The 21547-nt window shown below is 35.6% G+C and overlaps 1 protein-coding gene across 6 annotated transcripts in view; it reads left to right on the forward strand.

Annotated features, from left to right (window-relative positions):
- LOC105465080 (VRK serine/threonine kinase 2) overlaps positions 1–21547 on the forward strand; it is a 112666-nt gene that overhangs the window by 51724 nt on the left and 39395 nt on the right. For all 6 annotated transcript variants that reach the window (XM_011713305.3, XM_071076740.1, XM_071076741.1 and 3 more), the window contains exon 8: positions 18879–19011. In XM_011713305.3, the coding sequence (XP_011711607.2) occupies positions 18879–19011 (133 nt within the window). The remainder of the gene's footprint in view (positions 1–18878; positions 19012–21547) is intronic.

Consider the following 21547-nt stretch of genomic DNA (forward strand, 5'->3'; position numbering starts at 1 on the left):
AGATAAGCAAAGAGACTTTGGAAATAGTTCCTGTGAATTTAATTATGTGGACTTCTAAAATTAGTATTTTATGAGTTTTACATTAATAGGATTATTTTAAAAATATATACTTTCAATGAATTTTTCTTTGTTTCAGTGTAACTGTTTGTCATATGAATACATTGTTTTTGAACTTTGATAATTTCCTATATATCTAGATTTCATGGATCAGTTCTATAAACTGTTTTAAAGTTCTCTCAGTATTATTTTTCAAATAAAAATAAACTCTGTCCTAAATTTTATTTCCATCTAACTTTGTGTAATGTGTTAATACTGCTATTTTACTAAACATCAATTTGTTTATTAAAGTATTTTAAAATTGTTTAAGTAATCAAATGCATTTCTTAGCTTAATAGTGTTCCTATTGTTCAAATATATTCTTAACATGAGCCAAACCAGTTTAGAGCCATATTAAAAAATTCTTGTTTTGAAATCCTATGTAAATGATAGCTATCTGAATATAGCTACTAGAGTCTTATTATTGGAAGGTAGTGATGGATGGAAAATATTGAAGAAAACAGCATAAAAATTATGATTTAGAATTCATGGTTTCGATATTTAAAATATTTTGTGAGGCTTCTTTTCCAGTGCTCGTAAGATTCTGAGGCAAGTAAGAAGCTGTTAGATATATAATTTTCCCTGTAGAACAATGTGATTTTTTTCAGTCTTTTATTTTGAAAATTTTAAAACATACTTAAAAATAGAGAACTCCATATGACTATCACTTTTAAATGTTTTATCTATTTTTGATGGAAATATTTTAAAGTAAATTATAGATGTCATTACATTTTACCTAAATACTTTAGAGTGTATGCAGCTCCAAAAACTAAGGACAATTCACTATATTATCAGAATGTGATTACTATTCATAACAGACTTCACAGTCACTCCTTAATGTCAGGTACAGTTTTATCTCCCATTTTCTTCTTTATCCTAAAATATGAGAATATAGAAATACAGATAATTATTCTAATTGTACTTAAGCTCTCTTTTTCTTTCTTTTGTGACTTTTTTTACTGGACTTCTCTGTGCCACACTTTCTCTTTCTGTAAATCCAGCAGCCTAGTCCATGTGATTTCTTTGATCCCTTTTATCTCTCATAGCCTCTGACTCACTGGGTAGAACTGGTTATTAGCTAAAATCTGGTTTAGGAAACTACTGGTATAGAACCAGGTGAATGTGGTTTCTTTGATATATATGTACATCAGGAGAGCATGTTTCTTATCTTATAAATAGGAAAGCAGGGATTGTGTTTATTTCAACTTATATTTCCAGAAGCTGGTATAGAGCATGAAACATAATAAGCACTCAGTAAGTGATGAGGGCACAATGAGAAATTAAATAGATTAATGCATAAATGAATTTATTAATCAATGTTCAGGAGTAACAGGTCAAGCCAACCAAGTAGAGCTGGATATAGTGATCGCCAGGTGTAGTAACTAAGTCATTTGTAAATTTCTTAAATTCCCATTGGGAAAGATCTACCCAATGTGTCAGAAGATCTTTACTATTTAATATAGCCACTATGACTGTTTCCTTGCAGAAAACTCTATTAGCACATTCACATAGAGAAATCAACAATGGGAACTGCTGTGGGTTGAATTGTACCTTCTCAAAAGCTGTTAAACCATTATGAGGAAAAAGCCCTCACATATTAATATTAACCTTGAATATAAATGGATTAATACTGCAATTAAAATACACAGATTACCAGAATGGATTTTTTAAAAAAATGAACCAACTATATACTGGTTACAAGAAACTCATCTTGCTGGTAAAGACACTTATAGACTGAAGGTCAAGGGATTGAAAAAGATATTCCACGCAAGCAGAAACCAAAAGCAAGTAGGAGTAGCCATGCTTATATCAGATAAGACAGGCTTTAAATCAAAAACAGTAAAAAACAAACAAACAAAAGAGGAGGTTATTGTATAATGATAACACAATTCAACAAGAGGATATACTGGTCTTAAATATACATGCCCTAAACTCAGGAGCAGCCAGATTCATAAAACAATATTACGAGACCTAAAGAAAGAGATAGCAATACAATAATAATGGGGGGCTTGAACACCCCACTCACAGCACTAGACAGATCATTGAGACAGAAAATCAGCAAGGAAACTCTAGACTTAAATTGAATATTAGATCAAAAGGATGAAACAGATATTCCAACAGCTGCAGAATATACATTTTACTCATCAGCACAGGGAACATTCTTCAAGATAGACTGTATGTTAGGCCACAAAACTAGCCTCAATAAATTTTAAAAAATCAAAATCATATCAAGTGTCATGTCAGACCACAGTGGAATAAAACTAGAAACTAATACCAAGAAAGTTCTTGAAACTACACAAATACATGGAAATTAAACAACACATTCCTCACTGATCTTTGGATCAATGATGAAATTCAGATAAAATTTTTAAAATTTTTTGAAATGAATGAAAATGGAGACACAATGTACCAAAGCCTTTGAGATACAGAAAAAAGCACTGCTAAGAGGGAATTTTATATCTCTAAGTGTGTACTTCAAAAAAAGAAATCACAAATTAACCAAACATCACATCTCAACTAAAAAAACAAGAACAAACCATACCCAAAGCTAGCAGAATAAAATAAATAGCAAAGATCAGAGCAGTACTAAGTAAAATTGAGACAAATAAATAAATAAATAAATAAATAAAAATTAAAAATTAAAATCAACAAAATGAAAAGTTTGTTCTTTAGAAAGAGAAACTAAATTGATAAACTACTAGCTAGACTAACCAAGAATAGAGATCCAAATACACATAATCAGAAATTAAAAAGGAGACATTTCAACTACTACCACAGAAATGCAAGAGAGCATCAGAGACTTCTGTGAACAACTATATGCTTATAAACTAGAAAACCTAGAGGAAATGGATACATTCCTAGAAACATACAACCTCCCAAGATTGAACCAGGAAGAAATAGAAACCCTGAACAGACCAATAACAAAGCAGTGAGATAGAATCGATAATAAAATATCTTCCAACAAACAAAGCCAATAACCAGATGGCTTCATTACCAAATTCTACCAAAAGTATAAAGAATAACTGATACCAATCCTACTGAAACTGTTCCAAAAAATCGAGGAAGAGGAAATCCTCCCTAGTTCATTCTACAAAGCCAGTATGACCCTTATATCAAAGCTAAACAAGGACAAAACAAAAAAACTTTAGATCAATATCCCTGATGATCATAGATGCAAAATTCTCAACAAAAACTAGCAAACCAAATCCCACAGTGCATTAAAAAGATAATACACCATGATCAAATAGGTTTCATTCCAGGGATGCAAGAATAGTTCAACATAGGCAAATCAATAAATGTGATTCATCACATAAGCAGAATTAAAAACAAAAACTGTATGATTATACATGCAGAAAGAAAGCATTTGATAAAATTCAGCATCTCTTCATGATAGAAACCCTCAACAAACTAGGCATAGAAGGAACATACCTCAGAATAACAAAGGCCATATATGCCAACATCATACTAAATGGGGGAAAGTTGAAAGCAATCTCCCTACAAACTGGAATAAGACAAGAATGCCCACTTTTACCACTCCTATTTATCATAGTAGTGGATATCCTAGCTAGAGCATTTGGGCAAGAGAAAGAAATGAAATACATCCAGATTGCAAAAGAAGAAATCAAGTTATCTCGATTTACCAACAATATGATCTTATATTTAGAAAACCCTAGAAACTCCTGCAAAACCTCTTAATTTTGATAAACGAATTTAGTAAAGTTTGAGGGTATAAAATCAATGTATAAAAATCAGTAGTATTTCTATACACCAATAACAATGAAGCTAAGAACCAAATCAAAAAGGCAATTTTATTTACAGTAACTACAGAAATGAAATAAAATACCTAAGAGTATATTTAACCAAGAAAGTGAAAGATCTCTACAAGGAAAACTACAAAACAGTGATGAAAGAAATTGTAGATGATACAAACAAATGGAAAAACATTCCATGCTTATAGATCAGAAGAATTGTCAAAATGAGCACAGTGCCCAAAACCATCTACAGATTCAATGCAATCTCTGTCCAAATACAAGCATCATTTTTCACAGAATTAGACAAAAACCATCCTGAACTTCACATAGAACTAAAAAGGGGGCCTGAATAGCCAAAGCAACCCTAAGCCCAAAGAACAAAGCTGGAGGCATCACATTACCTGACCACAAATTATACTGCAAGGCTATGGTAACCAAAACAGCATGGTTCTGGTATCAAAATAGACACATAGATCAGTGGAAGAGAATACAGAACCGAGGAATAAAGCCACATATCTACACGCAAGTGATTGTTGACAGAGTCAACAAAAATGTACACTGGGGAAAGGACACCCTGTTCAATAAATGGTGCTGGGAAAATTGGATTGCCATATGCAGAATAATGAAAATGGACCCCTACCTCTCACCATATACAAAAATCAACTCAAGATGGATTAAAGACCTAACTGTATGGCCTGAAACTATAAAAAATACTAGAAGTAAAACAAGGGAAAGCTCTTCTGGACATTGGTCTAGGCAAATAACGACTAAGACCTGAAAAGCTTAAGCAACAAAAATAGACAAGTGGGATTTAAACTGAAAAGCCTCTGCACGGCAAGAGAAACAATCAACTGAGTGAACAGACAACTTGCAGAATGGAAGAAAATATTTGCAAACAATGCATATGACAAAGGGCTAATATCCAGAATCTGTAAGGAACTTGACAAGAAAAAAAAATCCCCATTAAAAGGTGGGCAAAAGACATGAACAGATATCATTTAAAATAAGACATACAAATAGCCAGTAAGTATCTGGAAAGAATGCTCAACATCACTAATCATCAGAGAAATGCAAATTAAAACCACACTGAGATATCATCTGATGCCAGTCAGAGTAGCTATTATGAGAGAGACAAAAAATAACATGTTAGCAGGGATGCAGAGATAAGGGATTGCTTATACACTGTTGGTGAGAATATAAGCATAACCTCTGTGGAAAATAGTGTGGAGATGTCTCTAAGAACTAAAAATAGAACTACCATTCAATCCAGCAGTCCCACTACTAGGTATCTACCAAAAGGAGCAGATATCATTGTATCAAAAAGATACCAGCACTTGTATGTTTATTGCAACACTATTCACAATAGCAAAAATATGGAATTAACCTAAATGTCCATCAGTGGATGATTGGATAAAATGTGATATGCATGTACTATGGAATATTATTCAGCCGTAAAAAGAATGAAATCCTGTCATTTGCAGCAACATGGATGGAACTGGATACTATTGTCAGGTGAAGCAACTTAGAAACATAGTCAAATACAAAATAATATTGCACATGGACATAGATTGTGGAATACCAGTCATTAGAGATTTGGGAGGGTAGAGAGGAGGAGATGAGAAATTACTTCTTGGGTACAAGTATGACTTGTGTCCTTATAAAAAGGGGAAATTTGAACACGGAGACAGACATGGGAAGACAATGTGAAGAGGTGGGAAAAGTACCATCTGTAAGCCAAGAAATTCCTGAGATACCAGAACCTAGGAGAGAGGAATGGAAAAGAGCATCCCTCACAGCCTTCCAAAGGAACCAACCCTGCTGACACCTTGATTTCAGACTTCTAGACTCCAGAACTCTGAGGCAATACAGTGTCATTGTTTAAGCCACGAGGTTATACCTTGTTGCAGCATCCATGCAAAATTAATACAGGAACTTAGAAGTCTTTGGGTTTTATTATATAAAATTTCCAAGTAATTTTAATAGAAATCTCAGGATAATGTTCTGTTCCATGAAACTTCCTCACACATTAGCATGAATACCAGTGTGTGTACACACACACACACACACACACACACTCTGTGGGCACTAGGATAGGGAAAGAGAAAGGAGGGGGAGAGATGAGAACAGAGGGCAGAAATAGGGATCTACTTTTATTTTGCCTATAGCCACTCCAGGTGGGACCAGACCAGTTAGTGTTTCTGAAATGATTTGTTTTACACATAAGGCCTGCAAGCAGTTCTTTAACATGTGTGTTGGGATCTTCTCTTTATTATATAGTCTACTTATTTATTCTAAAGTTGTATTCTTATACAGTATCAGAAAGAAGATATAAGAAGAAGGGTGTTTACCTTCTCTTTAATCCCAGGCAAAAGGTTTGATAGAAGAAGGTTGGGACTGTTTTCTAGAGTCGTATTTTATGTAACTTTGAACTTTCAGGATTCAGTCTAGGATATGAGCTCTAGAATCAGACTCCCTGCGTCTGATCTTAAGTCATGGCATCTAAGTCCTGGCTCTACTACCTCTTGTTACCCCTGTGTTTTTAGCCAAGTTATTTCACCTCTTTGATCTGTTTCATCATCTAAAAATAAGGATAATAGTATCTCACTCAAAGTGGCATTAGAAGAATCAAATGATTTAAACATGTACAGGTCTTCGACCAGCATCTGGCACGTAGTAAGCACTCAGTAACAGCAATATATTGAAAACAATATATTTTTATGATTGGTATCCTGGTAACAAAAGACACCTTTTCTTATTTTGTCCTATAAGAACTCTTTAGATTTATGAAACAAGACATATATTCTGGTTAGATTAAGAAAATGGTAATTTACTAGACTTAGTAAATATAGTTTTTCCCAGGTGTATGATTTGATGATAGATATCCCTCTAGTTATAGGAAATAGAACTATAAGGGTTTAATTTCTATCATAAGGGGAAATGTGTTTACATGTTAGTAATGTGTGTACTTTAAGTAGATTGTGGTCTACTTAAATCACCTATCCCCAGTAATAAAATGTAGTTGCCAAGAAAGTTAGTGCTTTCAAAAGTTAATGTTTAACTGTCTACACTCAGTACCTGTTTGTTGAGTGTCCACTGAGTCCAGTGGTTATACTTCTATTTCTAAAAGCCAGATGCATACATGACCAAAGAGCAGTTTATGACCAAAATATTTGAGCATCCTGCTTCACAAAGTGTTACATACAGGCTTTTTTTTTTTCAGTTAATGTGGGAAAATGGCATTTCTGATTTTGAATTACTCCTTGAACTGTGTAAATTAAACGAATTAAAAGGTGTCCTTTTTTAGTGGCTGTTAAAAACCATGGAACTCCAAGGGGCTATGCAGGTAACACTATTGCTGGCGACCTCAAATACTGTCTTTGAATTTAATAGAATTTGTAGTTAGTGTAAACCAAGTAGGCTACTTCCAATGCTGGATAGTTGTGTTTTACGTAGACACAGCCTATGTATGTTGAACCTTTTTATAATATACCAATGGCAGTCGAATTATATAAGCTAACATTTTGTGAGTGTCTGCTGTTTACAGGTATACCATGCTCTGATAATGCTTACTGATATACTGAAAAGTCTTGATTAGGTTCAGATTTGAATCAGACAAAGAGGAAGACCATTAAGCCAATGCAATCCAGATTCCCCTCTTCCATTGCTTTTTTAATTTTGTTAATGTACAAACACAGGTTGTGTGTCTTGATTAGACATTAAGAGTATCATAGGTTTCTTCTTGTAATCCTTGAGAACTTGTGTCAAAAGAACAAGTTGGAAATAGCCTGTAATTGGAAAGATTTTCTATAATAGGTGAAGGTATTTTTAGTAAAGAGGCAACTTGCTAGCCTATGAACTGTTGAGGGAATTTTCCCCAGAAGTCTGAGAAGCCTATTAAGTCACAGTCCTATTTAATCAAACAGGCTTTGATGTTTTCCTAAAAGAACCAGGTTAGAATAGAAAAGCAGATCATGAGGTCAAAATGCTATTATCATTTAGAATATTACTAAATATACATCAAGGTTTTGTTTTGATACTTGAATTTATGGTAGTATTTAAGGCAGTCATAGTCTTGGTCCTGATGGGGCAGAAGATGGAATGAAGCAGTAAGAGAAGCACAGCTTTTCTGGTTGTTATCCAATATAATGACTTCGTGAGCATGTCATTAAGTCTTTCACTCTCAAAAAATATGAAAGGATAAAATTTTCAGTTTGTAAATATGAATAGATATAAGATCTAGGAGGAAAAAAATGATCCAGCATACAAAGCAGATTATTTTTAAGAACAAGCACATGTTGCTTCCATCAGAAAACAGAAACTGCTGTTTACAGCTCACTAAAAGATAAAGGATAAACTATAGTTTTGAAAACTGCATCTTCATGCTTATTCTAATAAACCTCATATTTGAAAAGTAAGCCAGCACCTCTTTAAGGTTCTGTTACTTTGTCTAGATGGAATTGTGATAAAGCAGTAGTATCATTTGTGGGGTTTTATTATTGGCAAACAAGGCAGGGTAATTGAGGAGAAACAAAAACGTACTGTATGATAATACAAAACACAAATTTGCATCAAAACATAATAGCATCTGTGAGACTACATCCATGTTTTAACAGATACGAGTGATTCTTGTGAACATACACATGTTGCTGCTTCATTTGGTCATATAATGGTTTCATAAGTATGCATGTAATTTATTGTGAAGATTTTTGCCTTATTGTATCTTGTAGAAAAATAGAAAAATATTATTCCCTATTCAAATAAGATAAATGATGGCTTTTTGTTTTAAAGAAAACCTTTAAAGTTGCTCAATATATGTATATACTCTTCCCAGTGGGTTTTTCTTTTTTATTGGTTGAAGACCTTTTATTTATTTGTAAACCAGTTAACTACAATGCTGTTCATATTGCAAAGTAACTGGCCTTTTTCAGTTTCTTGTGAATTAATCCATTCAATTTCAAGGTCTTCTTTCTTTACACATGATATTTTCTAGAAAAATGTATGGAGTTTTAAAAGTGGTGTCTAGCTTGCCATTTTTAAAAGTCATGATGAGTGACTTTCTGCCTAGTATAATTTTCATCAGTCTCCCATTATGAGACCTTAATGGACACATTTCTCATTACAGCAAGGAGTGCTAATTAAAAAGATTTAATTGTACAAAATTGTCTAAATTATAAGGTATTATATTGTACAACAGGAAAAATTAGTTTATCTACTTAATATTGTTCTTCATAAGTGACCTCATTTTGAGAGCTGTATATGCATCTATTCTCTCATATGAATCTTCATGGTGGACATAAAAGAGTGAACAAATGTGATTTAATGTGTGGTCACATCCCAGTGGGCAATGACATTTGTTCACATCAGTGTCCTGCTTCTTTGCCAGCTCCAAATGTTTTTCTCCCTGTCTTCAGCTTACATTCTTCTGCTTCTTATATCAACATCATATCAAGCATTGAGAAATGCTTCCACTTGAGCCAGTCTGGCTGCTTGCTACTTAGGATTCTTGGTTGCGTGAGAAGCAGGAGAGCAGCAGATTTTACCCTTGATGAAAGAGGTCCTTTACTTTTTTCCATCAACTTTTACTCTGTCACTCAGTCCTCCATAAACGGAGAAACCAGGAACTAGTTGGATTAGGGTGTTAGTCACCAGTCAGCTACTTTGCTTTTGGTACAAAAGTGATTGAATCATTTTCTTACCAAGTCTCCCCTTCCTCTTCTTACTCTCTTTTTCTCTATTCTATTGAATCCTCACTTACCCAGCCAGTTACACTGTTTGCAGAGTTGTCTTTGACTCTCTTTCTCTCAACCCTCTTATCCAGTAACTTGTGAATCTCTTCTTTGTCTCCCTTCTGCTCACCACTGTCCTAGTCCGACTTCCCGTTGATTGCCTGTATTGTTATATTCTCCTAAATGGACTCTGTGCATCCATTTCCTTCTTATGATGCTGCCAGTGCTGATAATATTATTCTTTGCCAAAAAACCCTTCCATGACATCTATTTGCTTACAAAAATTGTGCCCCACCTTCTTAGCATGGTTTCCAAGGCTCTCTGGAAACTGATGCAAACCTTTCTTTCTTTCTCCCTTTTTTTGTTTTTTTTGTTTGTTTGTTTGTTTGTTTTTGTTTTTCGTTTTTTTGTTTCTGGCTTGTGTTGTGTTTCCACCAACTTCTGTGCCCTCAACACACACTGACACATGCTCTGGTTGCCCTCTTGTGTGTTTCTTATTCCCTGCCTCCATCTGTGGAAATCTTAGAAATTATTCAGTACCCAACTTAAATGTTGCTTCTTTCTCTGAGTCTCCCTATTAGAAATAGCCTTTCCTTGCTGTACAATTTCATAGACTTTTATGTTTTTGTCAGAGTACACATTACCTCTAGGCCTGTAGATGTGCTTATGCCATCTCCCTTTCTGCTATATGAGGCATATGGAAAATAACTCAGAACTTCTGGTCAGATTGGTTTAGGTTCAAATCTCAGCTTTGCCATTTACTAGAATTTGTTTGTTTTATATAGATAACCTAGCCTTACTCATCCTTTTTTTCTAATTTTCAAAAGATCTTAAAATAACTTCTTAGGGTCATGAGGATTAAATGATTTGATTTGTGTAAAGTATTTAATGCTCTGACAGCAAGTATTCAATAAGTATGCATTCATTTTTCTTTTTCTTTTTTGAAGTGTACATTTCCTATTTATTATGCTTGGCACTCAGGTATCTGTTAAAAAATTTAGTTCAGTTTGTCTAATTATTATCAATTCAAATCAATAAAAATGTATTTAAACCAACTGTGCAGAAGGCCTTAGAGTAGGTGCTATTATGGATACAAAAATGTATATACGACATTATCCTGGTCCCTCAACCCCTAGGAGCCTACAGCCTTTAAACGTGGAGCCAAAGCATAAATTTAAAAAAGCTAAATAACTTTGTACATTGTTAAAATAGCAAATTCATGTGTACAAGGTGAAAATCCAGTAAATTGCCTTGTGCTTAAAAGGATCTGTATTAGTCTGTTCTCATACTGCTATGAAAAAAAAAAATACCTAAGACTAGGTAATTTATAAAGAGAGGAGATTTAATTATTTCTAAAGAAAGGAGGTTTAATTGACTCACAGTTCTGCATGGCTAGGGAGGCCCCAGGTAACTACTATCATGGCAGAAGGGGAAGCAAATACGTCCTACTTCACATGGTGGCAGGAGAGAGAAGTGCAGAGGGAAAGGGGGAAAAGCCCCTTATGAAACCATCAGATGTCAGGAGAATTCACTCACTATCACAAGAACAGTGGAGGGTAATCGCCCTCATAATCTAATCACTTCCCAGGAGGTCCTTCCCTCAACACATGGGGATTACAATTCAGATTACAATTCAAGATGAGATTTTGGGTGGAGACACAGCTAAACGATTTCAGGTTCTACATATAAAGGCCCTTCTCTTGCAACTCACCAGAGAGAGAGATTTCACAGGGTTCTTTCTATATATACATATACATATACTTACTTATTTATTTATTTTGAGATGGGGTCTTATTCTATTGCCCACAAAATCACAGAGTTCTTTTTAAACATTAGCTTTACCCATCCATCTGGAAAAATAAAGCAGTGTAAAAGCCTACAAGCATCAGGAAGCAAAGAAGACTGGAAATACAGGCTTAACTAAGTATAGAACTTGAGAATATGGCATACCTGTACCTGTGTATAAATCTGGCCAGGTGAAATAGGAAGGTGATTTTCTAGACAGTCTGCTGAGTATATGAAACTTGTATTTTTCATGATCATACTCAAAGGCTAATTTGCTTTTCATCTTCATTCCATTCTTTAATCAAGGCTGTGATTTATTGACCCCTCTGTCATAAATTGGGGAGAACATGTACATACATGTATTCAGCAACTTTAAAGGCTTTTCTTTAGAACAAAAAGCAATCATTTATCTTATTTCAAAGGGCATAATTATTCTATTTTTTTTCCAACAACATACCACAATGCAAAAAATCTTCACAATAAATCAAATGCATATTTATGAAAATAACTATATGACCAAAAGAGAATGAAACATGGAATGAAGCAGCAGCATGTTTATGTTCACTGGAATCATTCATATCTGTTAAAACATACATGTAGCCTCACAGATGCTACTGTGTTTTGGTACAAATTTGTGCTTTGTATTATTATATAGTGCTTTTTTGTTTCTCCTCAATTTCCCTACCTTGTTTACCAAGAATGGTGTTCTCGGGGAGGCCAATACTGAGATAGAATTAGGAGGGCAAGGGCTTTTTGGAGGCAAGAAATCTAATGCCCATGAAAGATAAAAGGGGAGGAAGCAGGATTGAACAGGGAACGCTTTCAGAGTGGGATGCTGATCTGACACTTGTGAAAGGAAAGGGAACAAGAGGCAGAATTGAGGAGGGAGAGCTTCAGACATGATGCAGATCTGACAAAATCTCAGTGCTTGCTCCCAACACTGGGGAGCTCAAAGCAAAGCTTATCCATTAGGAGAGACCCCAGCTATAAAGAAATAGTCACACACTCTCCATGATCAACTGCCCAGGAACAGTGTGGCCTTGGTGCACATGCTGTGGTAGTCCCAGTGGTCCTCCCCCTAGTGGGTGTCAGCTTATTGCATTCCTCACAAGTAAAGGGCCACTTCTTTCTTGATGGGATTACACCTCAGTGGCTGCAACACTACCTTTTCAATCATAAAATATCAAAATTGAAAGCCCATAAAAGCATTAGTTAAAATTAGTTGTTTATTGGAGGAGTTGAGAAGTTCACTAAAATAACAAAACCCTTGGACAGGCTGGCCTTAGTGAGTGTTGGGTGGCTTACATCATTTGGAAATATAATATTTTTCATCTGTTAAATGTCAATAATGACATCCATCTTCCCTATCTACCTCACAAAGTAATAAAAAAAAAAGTCTAAGAAAGGCGAGAAAACCATGTGAGAGTCAATATAGTGTAATAGAAAAATCTCTGTGTCAAGGTGAAGGGATGCAGATAGGGCTGTCCCTTGTACTCACGGAGAGGGGAAATGATTGCTACATTCAGAAAAAGTGCATAAAAGGACAGTCATTTGAAATGCATTAGGGAGGCTGGGCACAGCAGCTCACGCCTGTAACCCAGCACTTTGGGATGCTGAAGCAGGAGGATTGCTTGAACCCAGGAGTTCAAGACCAGCTCAGGCAACAGAGTGAGACCCCATCTCTATTTTTAAAAAATAAAAATAAAAATAAATGCATAGGGAGTAACTATTTATATATTCCTATGGCTAGTCGTACTACAACGCAAATAATCACACCTCCCTGATCCGGGTATAAATCTTGAGTTCCCTAGACAGGCTTGTTTAAAACTAGGGGTATTACATATATTTACAATTAAAATGAAAAAATTAGCCAGTTGTTTTTGATTTCACAGGGAAAAAAAAAAAGGTAATATGTTCAAAAAGTTAAACTGAAACAAGTTTTATTTTAGATTAGAGATTGGCAACTTTTTCTGTAAAGAGCCAGATAGCAAATATTTTAGGCTTTTATGAGTTCTGTGGGTCACATATGGTTCTCTGTTGCATTTTCTTCTCTTTTTCTTTCCCTTTACAATTCCATAAAATGTAAAAATTATTCTTAGCTTTAGGGTGTATAAAAATAGGACCTAGACTGTGACCCCTACTATAGATTTAGTTCTGCACAAACTCATTTTTGACTTCAACATAATTTCAGAAGTTGACAGAACCCTCAATTCTATATTGTATTTTTGAAAAAAAAGAATGGAATTTGGAAGTCATATCAGCCAGGTTTCAAATCCTGCTTTCATCCTTTAATAGCTCTGTGACTTGGGCAAGTTATTTAGCTGCTGGGATGCTCAGCTTTCTTGTATGTAAAATAAAACCAGTGCTACCAGGCTGGATTTGTTTGTCTGGATTTTATGAAATAATTTGAGAAAGGTACTTTGCCCAGTGATTATTAGATAATAGAACCTCAAAAGATATTACTTCATTTCTTCCTTTCCTTTCCTTATTTGATAGTATTTTCTAGTGTTCACTCCCCCACACCTCCTTTGTTCTAGCAAAATTCTAGACTGTCTTTCTCTACTAAGTTATCTTAGTAGAACTCTCAGTGTGACCTAATTGTAGTCTGTAGGGGTGGATAGAAAACTTCTCTTCCATTCTCTCTGAAGGGTCACTGAAATGAGCTGACAGTATAGTAACGGGGTGGGGCGGGGGAAAGGCCTACAAATTTATTATGTATATGGACATGGGAGTCCTGAAAATATGAGACTCAAAGAAGGTCCAGATGGTTGAGGCTTAAATACCCTCTTCATATGGAAGAGGGAAGTGGGGAAGTATATGCAATTTTAGAAGCAAATGACTTTTAGGGGAAGTGAATGAACCCAAACAACAGACTACTGGCCTTGGACAAAGTTGTTCTGAGCTCTGGGGGACATTGCAGCACATTGTGGGAAGCTGAAGGGTGGAACTTCACTATGAACATAAGTTGTCTTAATATGTAGGTAAAGTCTCTTAGGTAATCTCCTGGAACTGCTTTCAGAAGACTAAAAGCCTGTCTGAGTGTGGTTATGACTTTTAGTCTTCTCTTTGGTGACTAATCTTTCCTGATTATTTGATGAGATTACTAGGGAGGAGTTTTAAGACAATTGCGTTTCTAGGCCAGGCACAGTGGCTCATGCCTATAATCCCAGCACTTTTGGAGGCCAAGGCAGGCGGATCACGAGGTCAGGAGTTCGAGACCAGGCTGGCCAACATGGTGAAACCCCATCTGTACTAAAAATACAAAAATTAGCCAGGCATGGTGGCACACGGCTGTAATCCCAGCTCCTCAGGAGGCTGAGGCAGGAGAATCACTTGAACCCGGGAGGTGGAGGCTGCAGTGAGCTGAGGCTGTGCCACTGCACTCCAGCCTGGGCAACGGAAGCAAAACTCCATCTCAAAAGAAAAAAAAAAAAAAAAAAAAAGACAGTTGCGTTTCCTCTGGAAGAACTTCCCTTAATCAGATGATGGAACTTCAGAGAGAGCCCCTCCTGCTGCTTCTGGAAAGAAAGAGGACCACAGAGACGGCGAGCAGAAGTACAGACACAGACCTTGGTTCTGAGGCTTATTTCTGAGGCCTTTCAGTTTCCTTTAATTCAAAGTTCTGGCTCATGGCTCACGCCTGTAATCCCAGCACATTGGGAGGCCGAGGTGGGTGGATCACTTCAGGTCAGGAGTTTGACACCAGCCTGGCTAACATGGTGAAACCCCAGCTCTACTAAAAATACAAAAAAAAAAAAAAAAAAGGCAGGCATGGGGCTGAGGCGGGAGAACTGCTAGAACCCAGGAGGCAGAGGTTGCAGTGAGCCGAGATCGCACCACTGCACTCCAGCCTGGGTGACAAATATATTATATTTTGAATATAAATTATATTTTATTTTATATTCAAAATAAAATAAAATATAATACAAATAAAAAAGTTTTTAGCATGCCAAAGTGCCATAATTTGGAACATTATTTTGTGAGCCCCAACAAGTCAAATTAATTTGTCAATATTTTGATTACTTGGGACAGATTATTGACTTGATTTCTTCTTACATACAATTTCTACTCACCAAAGGCAGTCATTCCTAGATCTCTTTCGTAGTGCCCCATAATCTTATATTTTAAAAATATATTAATATATACTAATGACAAAACTTCCATGAGAATCTTAGAGAATATTTCCTAGAATTTTCTAAAGGATATTTATATCCTTTTATATTTATATTTATATAAATACTTTGAACCGTATGATAAGCCAGTGGATAAAAGTCCAAACTAGGAAAAAAAGATTTATAAGAAGGTTGAGGGTAGAGATGGATGGTTGTTCATTTTGCTAAAGGAGTCTTAACTCTACTGTTTTGCTCAATAGCTTTTCATGATTATTTGAATCCTACCTGTAACTTCCTATGAAGACCTCCAAGAACATTTCTTGTTGATTGGAAAACAAGTGTTGTTGGAGAGATTTCTTTCTTAGAGTGCGTGCTCCTCAAGGTTGCACCTGTGCATGTTGTAAAATGTTTTTAGGTCTGAAATACTCATGGACTGAAATAGTCAGTCTTCTTTATTGTACTGTCAGCTTTTTGTCTTTTTTTTTTTTTTAATTGTTGTTTTCTTTTTTTGAGACAGAGTTTTGCTCTGTTGCCCAGGCTGGAGTGCAGTGGCACAATCTCGGCTCACTCAATCTCAGTTCAAGCGATTCTCCTGCCTCAGCCTCCTGAGTAGCTCGGATTACAGACGTATGCCACCATGCCACCACGCCTGGCTATTTTTTATATTTTTAGTAGAGATGGGGTTTCACCATGTTGGCCAGGCTGGTCTTGAACTCCTGATCTCAAGTGATCTGCCCACCTTGGCCTCCTAAAGTGATGGAATTACAAGCATGAGCCACCATGCCTGGCCAGTTTTTCATCTTTATATTAAATATAAACCCTATACTGCCCTTCAATGTTTGAGCAACCTAGCACAACCCAGAGGTCTGTAGCTTAGTGATGACAGAGACAGCCTTAGTATTCCCCTTAGCTTGACACAACTTGACAGGCTTCTTCCTGACTGTAGGCCCCTGACGTCTTTTCTTAAAGCATTAACTTAAGAATACTTGAAATTATAAATTCTTTTCTTTCCCTTTGAGATAATAAGTTTTCTGTCAGCCACCTGCCAGTTGTATAACCCAAGATGGTCATTCCTCTGCAGGGTATTAATCATTGTGGGAGGTAGGAGCCTTAGTACCAAGTAGCAAACATAGATGGCATGATCACTTTGACCAGCCTTGCTGTAACATCCTTTGGTACTTTTCTGCTGTCTCACCCCAGTGCTTTAAAACTCCCACCTTTTGTTTCACTGAAGTTTAGTTCAAACTCTCGTCCGTATTGCACTCGCCTCTCTCCTATTGCAATAGTCTTGAATAAAATCTTATGTTTTTAACTTGTCTGGTACTATTTCCCTTTAACAGTGATTGAGAGTAAGAGCTCTAGAGTCAGAATTGCCATAAATTCCTGACTTCATTTTACTACACAAGCCACATAACCTCACTAAACTTCAGTTTCTAGATGAATAAAATGGAGATAATGGGACTTGCAGCATCAGTAGATGTAAGGCACTTAGCATACTGCTTGGTGCATAGTAGGCACCTCGTAAAATTTAAGTCTTATTTCTTTGTACTGGTGAGTACATAAAAAAAGCTTCTTGATGGCTCTTTTTTAAAATAGTAAACTATTAAAATACAATTCCATTTGTGTAATTACCAATATGTTCATTTTTGGGATATCAGCTTTGTAATGTGAAGCCTGTTTAGTTCTTGAAATAAAGACAAAAATGCATCAGACACAATGAAAGCAAGCAACCTGTTCCATATCTGATCCTGATGTGTCTAGTTGAGTTAGGGCAGAGAGGTCAATTACTTCTGAGGCCATGTTAAGAAAGCATCTGTGGGATAGCATCTGTGGGAGAGAGAGAGAAACTGAAATATTTGTTTTCAGACAGCCTTGCAAGTTACTCCAACAAATGAAGAAAACTCTGTGCTGTTTATATTTTAAAGTTTAAAATATCTCTTACTGAGCCTATCCTAAAACCAAAAACTTAAACTAAAATTCAAATGCAGAATTTCCTCTTAATAGATACATTTTAAAGTGCAGATTATATGGTAAATACTCTATTGTCTTGAAGCTGCATTATGAAACATTGCCTAAATCCCTTAATCTTAAAAGAAATGTGTATGAAATGATACATTTTCCAAGTTGAAACTGCTTTCTTTTTCTGGGGAGGGGGAATGGTAACCACAGTTGGGAACTACTATTTTCTGACTGCATGTCACAGTAAATGTCTAGTCAAAACACTTCTCCATTCAATATATGCTCTGTCTGTAAAACTGCTTCTCCCCCTTCCTTTTCTCTCCAAAAGTAATCTGAGGTAAATTCACTTGAATTGCTATCTGACTTTTAACAATCTGTATTCTGTTTGGAGACCCTGCTTGCAATTCTGACTGACTTAGAAAGATAACAGTGATAATATGGATTCATGCGAAAGGTCAAAAGTTCTGCATTGATGTTCCATTCATAAATACAGATAACATAATAGTGTTTCTTGTGTTTTGGTCGAGTCATTACCTCCTACAGTCTCTTCACTATCATTATGTTTCCTGTTAAAGGGGACTCATAACATTAGGTTTACAGTTGACCTATGACAATGCCAGGGTTAGGGGTGCTGACCCCTGCTCCCCTGCACAGTCAGAAATTTGCGTAATTTTAATTTTTGACTCCAAAACTTTACTAATATTCTACTGTTTACCAGAAGCCTTCCTGATAGCATAAACAATCAAGTAATACGTATTTTGTTGTTCTATGTATTATACATACCGTAATCTTACAATAAAGTAAGCTAAAGAAAAGAAAATGTTAAGAAAATCATAAGGAAGAGAAAATATATTTACTATTTATTAAGTGGAAGTGGATCATCATGAAGGTCTTCATCGTCTTCACGTTGAGTATGCTGAGAAAGGAGGGGTTGGTCTTGCCATCTCAGGTATGGCAGAAGCAGCAGAAAATCTGCATATAAGTGGACCTGTGCAGTTCAAACCCATGTTGTTCAAAATCAAGTTTATCTTTTTAGAATGTTTGCTCTTATCTCCTCTTCCTGCTTGAAATAGTTTTATGTTTCAGGGAGGGGTTACAGGAAAATGCAGAGCCTCCTCAACTGTGTGAATACAAATAAAAAGACATATTGTGGTTTATGATGTCTAGATGCCCACCTGGAGGGAAGGAAATTTAGGAGCAAAATAAAAAGATTAAAAATCTAAGTCAACTCAGAAATAAAGATATGCCAATGATGAAGAAAGGATTTAAGTTGGAAAGTTAGTTATTATGACCCCCAGCTGTACATATTTTATCCTAAGGCACCATTTGGTTTAATAAAATGTAGATCTGAGGCTGCTCTTAACCTATCAGTTTCTTAAGACTTAATTATAAAGGTTATGTTTTCAGAGGACAAAGGCATTATTCATTTGTCTGTGCTTGTCTTCCAGGTTTATCTTGCAGATTATGGACTTTCCTACAGATATTGTCCCAATGGGAACCACAAACAGTATCAGGAAAATCCTAGAAAAGGCCATAATGGGACAATAGAGTTTACCAGCTTGGATGCCCACAAGGGAGTAGGTGGGTTTCTTTTTTCTTTTTCTTATTTTATTTCAGAAGAATGGTTAGAGACAAGGGTAGTGAGGCTGCATGAAATGACCTTTGCATAGTCAGTTTGAAGCATAAGAGCACTGGTGAGATTTTTTATCAAAAGTAGTGAATTCCTGTTATGCCAATGAATATTTCTTCTAACAGTGGAAAGAAATATAGACTATGACAAGTGATGAAGGAGCAAAAATGTGCCAAGTAAGCAAAACTTGCTCATTTTGGCCAGAAAATCTCAGTTTGTATAGGTAAAACTTGGAGGTCAGCACTGAATGTTTATACTGAAGTGAATATTACAGATTTGGTAAAGTTGCACGTGGGCCAGGTGCAGTGGCTCACGCCTATAATCCCAGCACTTTGGGAGGCTGAGGCAGGAGGATCGCTTGAGCCCAGGAGTTCAAGACCAGTTTGGGCAGCATGGTGAAACCCCATCTCTACAAAAAAATACAAAAGGGTTGGCACTTGCCTGTGGTCCCAGCTGCTTGTGAGGCTGAGGTGGGAGGAGGATCACTTGAGCCAAGGAGGTTGAGGCTGCTGCAGTGAGCCATAATCACACCACTGCTCCCCAACCTGGGCGACAGAGCAAGACCCCTCAGAAAAAAAAAAAAAAAAAATTGCACATGTGAATAATTATTCCTGTTTTTCCATTGCACCTTTACCAAAGCTTTAGAAGATACCATCTCTCAACAATAAGGATATTTTTTCTGAAACTATAAAGTGTTAATTTGTGGAAATCTCTCCCAGTCGCCTTTCATATATCTTACTTATTTAAACTCACTTTGATGGTATTGGAAACACATTTGCAGGTAAATTACATACATAGTCCTTTTATTGGATATTGATTGTACTGCCTTGCATTCCAAGGCAGACTTAATTCAACAATTCCCTAATTAGTTAAAGTCATAACCTATGTCTTGTATTCATTTACCATTAATTAAACCTTAGCTGTTTATTACACTGCAGTCCAAATCCAATAGCCGACCCAGAAAGCCATGGAAAAGGAAGTAGGAGGTCAATATTGAAAATATATGGTGCCGAGTCCCACTGATGGTTGCTTTGTTCACAATCAATATGGTCAATGCAACTGTACTTTCTTAGTTGCTCTGTCAGCAAGACAAAAAGTCAATTCTAATGTTATGCTAGTGAAAAAAATGGTGATTATTGAAAAACTTTGGCTTTCAAAATTATATTCTTTGTAAACTTTGTTTACAAAGTATTTTCAAATATGCTAAACCAAACAAATAGTTTTTAAACAGCTTTGAAAGGACCACGTTTTCACTAAAAGACAGTTAGATATTCGCAATTCTTAATGGTTGTTGAACTGCTACCCTAAACTGATGCTTTCTAACAAGTTTTAGTTGTTGAAAACAACTGTATATTATTGCCTTTTCTATTAAAAGGACCATTGACCATGTAATGTAGAGGGTCTTGATCATTTTGCAGAGCATTAAAACCCATACTAGCTTAAGGTAGGCCAATGCAAAAGTAAAACAAGTATAACTTCTTCTTTCAGAAAGATTCATAGGCTGAATTTTCTGAAATGAAAATTGTCTTTTATATTCCTGATCAAAGTAAAAAATGACTACTTTTTTTTCAAGTATAGTTTGGTTAGAAAAGTAATGATCAGTAAGAAATTTTGCAGTGTTGTATGATTTTTCAGTATTCACATTGTTCATAAATTAGTGAGAATTTAAAGATAATATAGGACGTATCTTACATTAAGAAATGTGAGAATTAAGTACTCAAGAAATGTAAGAATTAAATGCTCATGAATAGTGGGTTTTTCTTCCAATCTAAAGTTCTTTCACTCTCAGTGAAATTTTGTTTTTCATCTTTGCCAGATTTATTCTGTTATACCTAATAGAATTTTTAGGAACAGTACTTTTTTGTTAATGGTATAACTGGAAATTCATCATACATGTTCTTAAGCATCGGTCCAGTTATATTAATAATGATACCAACTTATGTTTGAGTCATTTATTTCAACTGGTAGTTCTAATACTGCTCTGATCTAGTTTTGAGTAGTGGAATTGCTAAGAAACCACTGTGATTGTGGAAGGAGAAGTGGAGTTGTTATGTGTTAGTATGGTCAGTGTTTGGACTGTGGTAAATCTGAAAGACCTATTCAATTAATTTCATTGCTTAGGTGTCGTTTTCATTGTGTTGTCTTCTTGAAAGATACGAACACATTTTCATTTTTTAGTCTACTTTTATTTTTCATTCCAAAATCTTAATGCATGTTGAATATGTTGGTAAGATTTCACCACCCTGGGTCTTTGGGGAGAAGACTGAACTGAGAATGATCACAGAAAGATGGTATTACATCCCTGGGAGGTATATTCAGGGAAGAACCTACATTAAATATTTTTGGGATTTGCTGAAATGTTATATGATAGAATGGATATTCATTTTTATCAAAGGTTTCACCAGATTCCTATAAAATAGTAGATTTCCTTAATGTATTTTAAACAGGATTTACACTAAAATTCTAGGCATATTGATATATCTATAT

This window comes from Macaca nemestrina, chromosome 13, assembly GCF_043159975.1.
Source record: "Macaca nemestrina isolate mMacNem1 chromosome 13, mMacNem.hap1, whole genome shotgun sequence".
In the NCBI taxonomy this organism is placed as follows: domain Eukaryota; kingdom Metazoa; phylum Chordata; class Mammalia; order Primates; family Cercopithecidae; genus Macaca; species Macaca nemestrina.